This window comes from Typha angustifolia, chromosome 8 (assembly GCF_048772165.1).
Source record: "Typha angustifolia cultivar Huaian chromosome 8, ASM4877216v1, whole genome shotgun sequence".
Taxonomy (NCBI): domain Eukaryota; kingdom Viridiplantae; phylum Streptophyta; class Magnoliopsida; order Poales; family Typhaceae; genus Typha; species Typha angustifolia.
Window position 1 is genome coordinate 12960458 of NC_133246.1, and position 12096 is coordinate 12972553.

Genomic DNA, 12096 nt, shown 5'->3' on the forward strand with positions numbered 1-12096 from the left:
ACCTAAAAGACTGTTGCTATTTGTAAAGACTAGCAACCTTACCGGGATTGAAGCAATCGAAGTTCCATGGAAATTCTTCAGATAAAATATATATATATCTTCAGCAATCGATACGATAGGAGGTGAGATGACGTATAGAGAGAGGAGGCCAAACAGTGCGCTTGATAGGTGCAAGATGAACGACTGTCGTGTAGTTATTGTATTCCATATTTATGGTATGACCCGATTTGATCATACATGAAACGAGCGTATTGTTTGAAGGATTGGTATAAGTAATATCATAGCATATTGTGTCCATATATAATTTACAATCTCTTGATGAGTAATAAATCCTTAGGTTATGAGTTCCTACACTGCCATTAATGGATTCAGATCCATATAAGCCAAGTAGACAACCAAAGCCAAAATAACATAACTCTACGTTACATCGAAAATGAAATGCTCGTACATTAGATGGTGACTCATTGAAGATAGGTATGGAGAAACTGTCGCACAAGTACACATGCAAGCGAGAGCCGGGTCAACCTATCTGTCATTTTACAGCACACCTACCAGCTTTGTGAATAATGCAGTGAAAGTGATGTAGGTCCAGCCAAAATAAGGAATACGAGAGCTTTATCTAATCATAAGGATCTCTTATTTATTCAAAATACTTGCTACTAACCTTCAAAGATTAAGCTGTCCTATAGGTAAAAAGGGTTTATAAATTACTTGAAAGAAAAGTACTAAATATCTGAGTCTGAAAGAGAATAGGATAATTAGGCTAAAGAAATAAAGCCACCCTTCCAAGATAACCTTAATAGAAAGTCTAACGTCTCTACAACGGCTACAGAGTTTAACAGTCAAGGAGTACGGCGGGGTTTAAATTCTTCTATTCAGCATTCAACAACTTGAGCAGTCCCCACTGGCCACCACAAGCAAATATATCCACTTTAGAAATAGGGTTCAAAAATCCCATTGCTTTTGATCTAAGATAACGAGACGCAATCATATAAGGGGTTAAGTTTTGGGATACACGTACGTATTTATCCCTTTCTACACTCCATGACAGTTCACGCCATTACTTCCTTCCACGTGTACTCATCAACATGTGGCACTCTAATCATTTTTTAGTTTCTTTGTAGGGTTTAGTTTATGAGAGAAATTTATGCATCGAAGATCGGCACCCAGTAGGCAAAACAGTGGTGCCACAAAGCTTATAGTTTAGTTTCACGTAAAAGTAAATGTGCTAGTGGTTTATTGTAAGATGCGTAGGATGCAAGTGTTATTATAGGATGCATAAGAAGGTTGAGGATGATATTTTGGAATTTAGCTTAATTACAAGAGGAGGGTAATATGTATATATATTATTCTATGGAAAAAAGAAACGAAGAATGAGTGGGTTGAATTGAGTGGTAAGCAAGGTTAAAAGAGCATATAGGAATGGAGTTAAAAGAGAACGTAGGCCCTGCAGTAGTGCATCAGATCCAACTGTAAAGATGGATAGAACCAAAGGATTGCGGGGGGGGGGGGGGGGGGGGGGGGGGGGGCGGGGTAATGCAACAGTTGCCTGCAGTTCTGCAGCAGTAGCTGTGGCATCTGCTTCTGCTGCTTGCTGACATTTGTGTATGTTTATATCTGTAAGCGAAAGAGAGAGAAAAGAAATCACAATGCAGGGAAGTAAGAAGAGAGGGAGACGGAGAAAGAGGAGGAGTGGAAGAAAAGAGACGAAGAGATAGAGATAGAGTAGGGTCTAGTCCTCTGGAGGTGGCGAGGAATGGAAAGCGACTCCACGCAATCCTTCCACTTTTTTCTTTGTCAGGCTCACACCAATTCCTCGTCTATGTCTTCTCAAAGACATGATACTGTGTTACTAGCTACTGCGACAAAAGAGCAATCCAAATCTATTTAATAAAAGCGAAACCTTGTCACTAATTCTTCTGGTAATTCTTGCGGAGGAATTGAGCAATTCACAAATATTTCATCTTGTTATGGTCAAAAGTTGGACTCAAACTAGCTCGGGTGGATTTTAAACTAAGGCTATTAAGCTAAGTTGGCAAACATGGTTGAAGATCTGCTCATCTGTTCGTTTTGTCAGGGCATGCAGACCAGATGCTGAGTACTGATGCAAGCTTCAATGCAAAGAGTATAGTTCAATACATTTAAGGACAAGATCCAAGCCAAATGGTAATAGATTATAAGAAATTAAATATTAGCAAAACTAGTATCAATTTCAAATAAAAAATTTATAATTAAGATGCTAAAAATAGAGAATTACTGATCACCTAAAACAATCACAAGTATTTTACCAAAGATATACAAATTATGAAAAAGAGGGTGAGAGACGAAAAAAAAAACAGCACAATATGAAAAGTAAAGAGTAGTACTATCCCGTGGACATACTTACAAGCTTAATTCTTCTCTAACTGGGTGTCATGGCTGCATTTCATGTCAGCTCTTGGAGTTTCCAATCTCTTCCTTCTGAGACTAACTTACATTAAGTTTTCACAAGTAGATCTTTGTTTTGTATTAGATAGATAACAATGATTATAAGCCGGCGCATGAGAATCCCTACGTTCTAGTCATATAATAAAATCAAAACTGGGATATATATTCCTGAGACCTCCAGAGATAGCAGCAGTGGGCAAAATAAGGGAGACCAGTCACTTCTGTGCCTCTTTCCTTGCTAGGGCTTAAGGCTAGCATCTGCATGGACGTTGATAATTTTATACTATTATTATTATTATTATTATTATTAATGTCTCAAGGTAGCTGCCAGCCATTTGGGCTGGCTTTCGACTGTCGAACCCAAACCCAAACCCAAATCCAAACCCAAACTCAGGAAAACAAAAAAGGCTGGCTGTTTGCTGCGGATTGTCCCAGCCGTGACACCGACCGAAGCAGTAAAGAGAGAGATCGATCCGATGATGCGTGCGGAGTGGTAGCAATCTCGCAATCGGAATCTGATCCCATCCAAATCAAAGTGACGCGTGAGATGACACCTTAAAAAGGAGGGTCTTCTCTCCGCACCCATGCTTGGTTTGGGATCAGTTGGAACAGTGGACTCGCGGAATGATTGCTAGATTTCAGGAAGAAAATTTTTATTACTTTTGGACGTCCAGGGACATTTTTGGTATTTCACTACCTTGTTGGGTCACTGTCCCAGCAATAACTGTTCTGACTCTGGGTGGCTCTCACCCCCACCACACCGACTTCTTTTACCTTTCTGCCCTTGTTCCTTTTTTAACTTAAAAAAATAAATCCAGTGAGGGATATCGGAATAATTTATATGATTATTATTATTATTTTTTTCCTGTTGGGGAGGCATGCTGTGGGAATTAATGTCAGCTTATTCTCTACTGGAATGTCCCTGTCTGGTTGAATAAGATCATAAGAAGCATCAAAAGGCTAGTAATTGTTTCTGGGCTGCAGTTGTTACCTCAAGCCAAGAAAAGGAAGACGGGCGGTCGTAATTTGGCAACACCATGGGGATGAGAAAAGGTGATGTCTCTTTTGGCAAAGCATTAAAGGAGGGAGAGAAACCCAAAAAGCTGTAAGGCTCAGTGTGCAAGCTCTAAAGAGGAATAGGATAGAGAAATAGCAATAGAGATCTATAGAGAAGAAAAAGGAGAGCAGGCTTCTCTTTTGTGTTCTCATTAACCGCTCCAAGGTACTGAGAGGAAGAGAAGAAGCTTGGGGTTTATGGTGGTGTTTTTGGAAGATGAGGTGGGCCGCTGAGATTAGCAGGATATTTAATCTCTGACGATTGTGTCCGTGCCACTCTCTCATCACCTCAAGGCAAGAGCTCTTTGTTTCCCCATAGGCCCGGCCCGAAAAGAATCCCCACCACCCCCCACCCCCCACTATAACACCCTACTCTTCTTCTTGCCCTTGTTCTTCTCCTCCTCCTATCCTGCTACAAGGCCTCTCTCTCTCTCTCTCTCTCTCTCTCTCTCTCTCTCTCTCTCTCTCTCTCTCTCTCTCTCTCTCCCGCCCTTCCTTGCCAAAATGTGATGCCAGTGCTGGCCTCATGGTTTCAGGGCTTTTAGCCCCCAAGGTAGGGGAAATAAGAAAGACCCATCTCTCCAAACCACCTCTTCAAACACTTTTGTGATCGTTTTCTTGTTGTTAGGCTCAGAAGACGAGAAGGTGCTTGTGATGGGACTCTGTGAGTTGGATGGCCAAGCCATTTGCAAGAGAAGGCAAGAGGAAGACCAGCACCAAGACTTACTACCATACCAGAAGCAGGAGGATAAGGAAGAGAAGTGGGAAGACAGCTACTAGCAGTAAGATCAAGAAATCAAGAACTGGAAGAGGAGGAGCAGAAGAGGGGCAAGGATCTGGATCCCAGGAGGACTCACTACCACCAAATTCCAAATCCAAGAGAAAGCGGAGGAGGAGAAGAGCAAGCGTTCCAGCTAAAAAAGCGGTCTTATTTTCAATCCCCTTCGTCGTCGTCGTCTTCGCCGTCCGCAGCCACGGCTTCTTCATCGGAATATGCGCATGGCCACGGCTACCACCAACAGCAAATCCAGCAGCCGAGGTCAAGGTTAAGCGGCGTGAGAGGCGGCGGTGAGATCATAGAGGTGGAGGGCGGCCACATTGTGCGGTCCACCGGGCGGAAGGACCGGCACAGCAAGGTATGCACGGCAAAGGGCCCAAGGGACCGCCGCGTCCGGCTCTCGGCGCACACTGCCATCCAATTCTACGACGTACAGGATCGCCTTGGCTACGACCGGCCCAGCAAAGCCGTCGACTGGCTCATCAAGAACGCCAAGGCCGCCATCGACGAGCTCGCCGAGCTACCCCCATGGCGACCTACAACCACCGCCCAGCCTTCCTCAGCCCTTCCTTCTCCTGGATATTCTGCCGAACAACATCTGGGGGTATCAAGCAAGACTCCAATTCACGTCGCTGAGCCCACCGCCTTTGACTTTGGTGGCAGCACTAGCTTCCTGCCTCCGTCACTCGACTCCGACGCCATCGCCGACACCATCAAGTCCTTCTTCCCAATGGCGGCCACTACCTCCGCCTCCGCCACACCCAATTCGAGCTCTTCCATTGGATTCCAGAACTATAACCAGAGCCAAGACCTCCGTCTGTCGCTCCAATCCTTCCAAGATCCAATCTTTCACGGCCAGAACAGCTCGACGCCTTCCGCCCACCAGACCATCTTCGCCAATTCTGCCAATTTGGCCTTCGACGCAGGCTCGGCAATGGCTCCATGGAATGCCGCAGGGCCAAGTGGAGGCTATGTCTTCAATGTGGCACCACCAATGCAGGCGGTGCTCAGCCAAGGCCAGTTCTTTGCTCAGAGGGGACCCCTTCAGTCCAGTAACTCGCCCTCCTTTCGCGCTTGGACGGCGGAACCAATCACGCCGGCGACCACCGACCACCAGATGCAACCCGGGCATAATTCGTCGTTTTCAGCAATTGGGTTTGCTTCCGGTGCCGGCTTCTCCGGTTTCCGCATCCCGGCTCGGATCCAGGGCGATGAGGAGCATGGCGGCGGCGTCGCCAACAAGCCGCCGTCTGCTTCTCGCCATTGATGGAGTTGAAGTAGAGAGAGACACCAACTTTGGTAGTACACTCTCTTCTCTCTTATCTTTGGTGTTTTTGCTTCAGTAGGCTTTAGAAGCCCTTTTTTCCCCATTGTTTATGGTTAGTCTCAGCTGTTGTAGTAGTAATAGTTGGAGTTGGAGTTGCGTCTTGCTTTGTTATGTTCTTTGTGTTGTGATGTTTCCTTGGATTCTGGTTACCCAGAAATGTTGCCAGGAATAGTTGTGTCTTAAGCTTTTCCGGAGAGGAGAATAAATGTAAGAGTTTCCAAGGGGAGGGGAGTTTGAGGAGTGAGCAAGGTAGTAGAAGAGAGGAATGTGTTGTTTTCATGGTGATCGAGTCTTTTACTCCCATTGGAAATGGATGGTCTCTTTCCGAATTCTATGGCTATGAGAAGCACTTCGTTGTCTGTGAAAAAGAGTTGGCATCGACAGTGCTGATGCTTCTACTTCCTCAAACAACCAAGACAGATCAACTTATTGTACACTTTTTATGATTGCACATACCCATCCTCTGTGAAGATGCTGAGGTAAAGTCTTCCTCTAAACAGTAGTAGCCTTGATTGCAAGCCACTTTTATTTTGTGCCCACAAGAAACCTTCCTGTTTAAGCAGCAAAGAAGAGAAGAAAAAGGAGGCAGTAAACATTGCTAGATTACAGTGATGGTGATCCTTTTTTCTGCTATTCACCATGGTCTTTTACAAGCCATGATTGCATTTTGTTCCATTGTCTTTGTTCCATTGTCCCCTTGATTGCCTTTCAATTTGGCATCGCTTCTCTGTACCATCTTGTCTTTAAGGCCTTTCTTTAAATGGAGATGGAGGAAGCTTGTTTGGGATTCTTATTCTAGAGAATTATACTTTGCTTTGATCATAGACACTAAATTGGCCATACAATTAAGGTGGAAATATGATTTGGGGACTCCTGTGTCTTCTAAAACTTGGCAGCTCTATTCGTATTAAAAAAAATATTCTGATTGATCAAATTTTGAATTTTTTTTTTTCAAAAATATTTGAGGGTCAGCATCACCATTGTCTGGACTAGGCTGAATTAGGTGGAACAGCTAGCTGCTGTTATGGAATGAGTATGGTCTTTTAAAATCCAAACAAATTGCTTACTTCCGAATCTATTTATTTATTACTCTAGCACTCACTTTACAAGAACGCCAGCCAATTTGCCAAACTTGCAAAGACACAACACAAGCTAAAGCATTCTAGATTAGGAGTTTAGGACAGAGTCTTGCGTGTATCTGTACACAGGTATTTTAAAACCTAAAATGATCATAATGCCTCGAGATAAGCAAATCGACGTGGGTGTGTGGCTAGTTCCATTTGGTCTTATCAGAGTGCAATGCGATCAGGTTATGCACCAAATCCAAGATGAACTCCTGTTAACAAGTACAAATCCAGCTAATCAGGTGAGCTAATTTGAGAGAAGTATACAAACCAAGCAGAGCATTATGACGCTTTTATTGGGCAACTTGGAAGTTCTCCACTCTGCATTAATGAAACATGTGGAGCTGACTCAGTGGAGTACTATAGCTTGCCAAGCTTTCTTTACTGTCTTTGGTAGAGTTTCTTTGTCATATTTCACAAATTGCCTCGAAGCTAAATGAATTTGAGGGTGGAGAATGATGCTCTCTTCAAATGAGTGGCATCCCATTCAACTGCACTTTGGAGTTCAAGACTTTCAATGATGACCTGGAACTTAGAAGGTATCCAGTGCCATTTCAGCTTAGTTGAATGAGTGTACAGTTTCCATGATAGCTAAATGGGATGAGATGGCATTAGTTCATCCATCTTCAAGTGCAGGTAGGAGGTTACACAGGAAAGAACACAGAACAATGCAGCTAGACAGATCAGTGCAGGCGTAACAGGAGTAAGGAAACTCCCATGTTTTTATTCTTAACAGGACACTCTCTGAAGCATGTCAGTGTAGGCAAAACTAGTGGAAAAGTCAGAAGTCAGAAGAATTCAACAGCCTGGAAGATGGAATGGCATGGTTACTTTCATCAAATATAATTATCTAATCTTAGAGTTGACTTCTAGACCTGTCGGATGTCTATAAAGTTACTGATATTGTGAGTCTTAAAACTTCGATCACCAGATAGATGTCGGTGAATATTGATTCCGGTGAACCCTAATCATGAGATGGTTGGTGAAGAAGAAGATGGAATAGTTGTAGGTCACGTAAAATGATTCATAAACAAAGGGGAAACTCCAACTTTTCTCCTCAAGGAAGAAAGAGAGATTTAGCTTTTTAAAAAAAATTAAAGAACTGACATGAGTTTCAAGAAGTATTAAGAGAGCTCACTTGGTGAAAGAGTGTGGGGGTTACTACATATGCCATCATTTCTTCCCCACCTTCCTGCAACCAAAAGGTACTGTTACTAATAAAGTCCAATTAGCAGACAAATCCTTACAATTATAAAAAGACAAAAAACTATGGAAGTGTTGCAAACCAATGCCAATCACATATTGACAGAACTTTACACTGTCAAGAGCCAAGAACAACCAAAAGGATTGTCCTAGTCAGCCAGGAGGCCATGACAATATCATTAGTGATACGCCAAAGAAACCTAACCTATCCAAAGCCAGCTTGGGATGGCAATTCACATGAGGCACATGCACATACGCATTCAATGAATATTACAGAGATGAAAATGGAGTTATTCATGTTTAAACCAATAGTAATAACAGCAAACAAAACGCCATACTGCACCCGCCATGGTAGACTTCAGTTCTGCAAGCTATGAATTGGCCTCCCTTTATCGCACAGATGAAGTTTAGGCCGGTTGATGAAGTTTGAAGGGTTTAGAATTTTTTTTTTATACTGGCATTTCGTGTACAAAATCCTATTTGCAAAGTAATTTTCCAGGACCTATTCTGAAAGGTTTTGTGGCCGTTCGTCTTCACCTATATAAGGGAAGAAATCCTAGGTCATGACACAACACTGAGAGAAAATATTTAGAACCCTAGAAAAGATTTAAGAAGTGTTCTTGGAGATCAAATGGAGAGATGAATTTCATCAAAGATCTTTTATCAAGATTGCTGCTTTTTTCTTTGAAGTGAGGTGCTAAATCGGGAGTTATTAAAACACAGCATTCCATTGGTCATTGAGATAAGTTGATCAACTATCAAAAATAAGTCATTACAAATTCTAGCGAGTAATAAAACTTCAGATTATAACTATGAAATTTAACAGGCCTGTCTGTAAGTAGTTCTCAAGATTCATTGTTTTTACCCATTGATTTCAATGTAAAATTCGTTCGTATTTACATTGCTTTTAATTCTAATTGTTCTCCAAACTTTAACTACTTCTTACCTTCGTTGGACTTTCTCCATACATCTAACCTGTTGGAGCACAGGTAATGGTGAGACAGTAAGCTTCCTACTTTACTGCAGGCTCAGAGGATCGGAACTTGATGTTACCACACTGTTAGCTAACTCAACCAATTGGCTGCATAATCACCAGCATTTGCACACATTTTCTTCAATGGTGATATCGACAAAATGCAAGCAAGAGGGAAAGCATTCCAAGTGACAATTACATCAAGACCGGCAAAACTGCGAACATGTCCCAAAGGATTATAACATCCTGAGGCCCGACCAGTACAGTTCTAGGTCCGCAATCGCAGATCAAGTTAAAGGACATGGCAGTATAAATCCCAGGATAGAAAACTAAAAATATGGAACATATGGCGACAGGACAGGGAGTATGTTAATATATTTCCAAAACAGGGCAGTGATACTGATACGAACTAAGATTTGTTTGAGCAAACCAAAGAATAGTTTATTTGGACATCATGCTAATACCGGGTTAGGACCGCCACTGTTTTCCATACTCAAACTAGATAACAGAAGAGCCGTAGACTTAAGTAATGGCAAAGGGAGAGCCAAGTGAGACATCAACCACGACTCCATGAGTCCCTACATCGCATTTCATTCCTGCCATGCAAAACGTGGAGAAGAGGTTTGTGGGCAGAAAATTTGGGTGAAGGAATTATTTTGATAAACTCAATTTTTAGTGCGATCGTTAGTTCTCTGTTCTAAGGCTTTGTTTACTTGTGAAATAAAACTTATTTTAAAAAATATTTTAATTTTTAATATCAGAAAAAAAGCTAATACTTGTATAAGTCATTTTTATGTTTAGTTCAATACTAATATAAGAAGTAATATTTATTTTCGATGTGATATAAAATTGATTTAAAAATATTAAAATAATAAATTTGTATTAAAAAATTAGTGATGTTTTATACTAAATGATAAGAATATTCTTAATTAGATATAAAGTAGTAGAAGTAATATATAATTAACATAAATTATAATATTTTTTATTATATCTACGGATTTAAAATACTCCGCATATCTGCACTTCCCCTTATTTCCCCTGCATTGTAAGCAAAAATAAATACCTCAAGAACTTCTCCATACATCTTTGTATTTCTCAACTTCTCTGTATTACAGACAAAATTATAAAAAGTTAAATTTCTTTGTATCAAAATCATTTTCTCGCATTTTAACCATATGGAGCATAGCAGTGCGGACTTATAATTATTTAATGCGTGGTAATGTGTAGTGATGTGGCCATATAACTTTTGTAGTGCATGATTGTGTGTTGCAGTACAGATATATATTTACTTTATTTCAATGACATGATTGCTTTTGGAGAGAAGAGAGAAGAGAAAAAGAAAGGGAATCTTAGCTGCCGTAATGTGTAATTAATTATTATTTAATTTAGAAGCAAAATAATAATTATATATTATTATTTAATTATTTTTTAAAAGTTATATAGAATAAGATGAAAGAGAATGGTGAATTATAAAAGTAGAGAAAATTAAGTTGTTATTTAGTTACTATACTGGAATAAAAAAACTTATTTTAAGATAAAACTATTCCTATTTTAGAAGTGAACTGTGCTTAAAGCTTTAGCTTTTACATAATGATAGTTTTTAGTATATTTGGGTTGGTGATTGTAATCTATCTATCAGATTGTCTGGTCTATTTAGAATTTTCTAAGAGGAGGATGTCACTGTGAAGGAGATGTGGAATGAAAGTGGCTGTGAGTTAAAACACAAGGTTTTTAGATGATAGACTGTTGGGAAAGGAACATCAACTATCAGGTCAATTATTTAGAGTGCTGCCTGAAACATAGAAGATAATAATATCATTAAAGGTGAGTTTTCTTGTGGTTAATATTAATAACAGAGTTCTCATTCGGAATAATTTTATAAAAAAAAATACTGGTCTGAGTTGTTTAATTATGTTTTCTGCAGTAAAAAAGGCATATTTGATTTGAGACTAAGCTCTTAACTTGATTAATTAATTTTATTTTTTAGTCTTAAGTTTTTAGAAAATAATTTTGATTAGATATGAAAAAATAAAAAAATATTTAATTAATTTATTAGAAATTTCTAAACTTAAAGCAAACATGGTCAAGGAAACTGTGAGACATCTGTTTGTGAACAATTCTCTTGCTAGACAATGTGGGCGTGAAGAAGATATTTGAGGCATACGGATTACCCTAAGCATATAATTGACTAGGTGAAGGTGAAGGAGGAGAAAGATAGGAAGTGGATGGTGTTGGCTTTTGGTGTTATTATTTGAACTCTTTGGTTAGAAAATGAATAGACGAGTTCAAGGCTGTGTCTTTAACGTTGATTTTGTGTCGGGCAGTCGGACAGGGAGAGGATTTGCAAGGACAAGATTGCAAGCTGGTTCTTGGAAAAGATTTTTAGAAATCCAATGGTGCTAGATGATGATTAGCCTGAGGTTGACTTCCACTGCAAAATGTTTTGTTGTTTTCTGGATGCATGTGGTGGTGGTTGTGAATCTTATAGTTGTAAATAGTTGTAATAACCTGTAACTTTATGGTGGTGTTTTGTAACTGTTTTAGGTTGGGAAGCTGCTGGTAAAGCTTATATGTTCTTCTTCTGTTTTTTAAAAGCATGTTACTTGATATGTATGTTTAAGTAGTTGTTTAAGTTTCAATGAAACAAGTCTGTCACTTTTCTTTTTGGCTTAAGAAACAAAAAATTCTAAAACAATTTAGCATATTAATACAGCTTTTACCAGTTGTTGCTTCTCTCCATTACAGCCTTCCCTATTTGTGTGTATATATATTTTAGCCTTCGGTAGATTATCAATGTCCCTCTTTGGAGTACTCAAAAGATAGCTTCTGTTGAACTTAGAATTTTTGTATCCTTCTCATCTTAGGTATTGATTACACACAACTATATACCAATCCAAAAGATGGATGGCATCATCTGCAGATCAAATTCGGCATGCTTTAATATGTTCTGCAAAGTACTCCCAACTCCTAAATCCATATCAGGGTACAATCTACGAAAGATCCAAACGAGGGCTCAAATGGTCCATTATTCACAATGCTATGTTCATCCATCCAGATTAACCCAATACATCAGAGAATTTCTTCTGGTGATATAATCGAAAAACTACAAGCACATCGCGTGCACAAAATTACCCTCCGTTACTCAGGCAAAACTACAAGCACATCGCGTGCACAAAATTCCACGGCAGAAGAGACAGACAGAGAGAGA

The 12096-nt window shown here is 40.0% G+C and overlaps 1 protein-coding gene across 1 annotated transcript; it reads left to right on the forward strand.

The window, feature by feature from the left end:
- Positions 1 to 4235: 4235 nt before the first annotated feature.
- On the forward strand, positions 4236 to 5917 carry LOC140766084 (transcription factor PCF5-like; the record flags this gene model as incomplete). The annotated part of the gene is made up of 1 exon (XM_073105496.1): positions 4236 to 5917. A coding segment is annotated over one exon (1293 nt), but the record flags the coding sequence as incomplete, so codon positions are not given.
- Positions 5918 to 12096: the final 6179 nt, after the last annotated feature.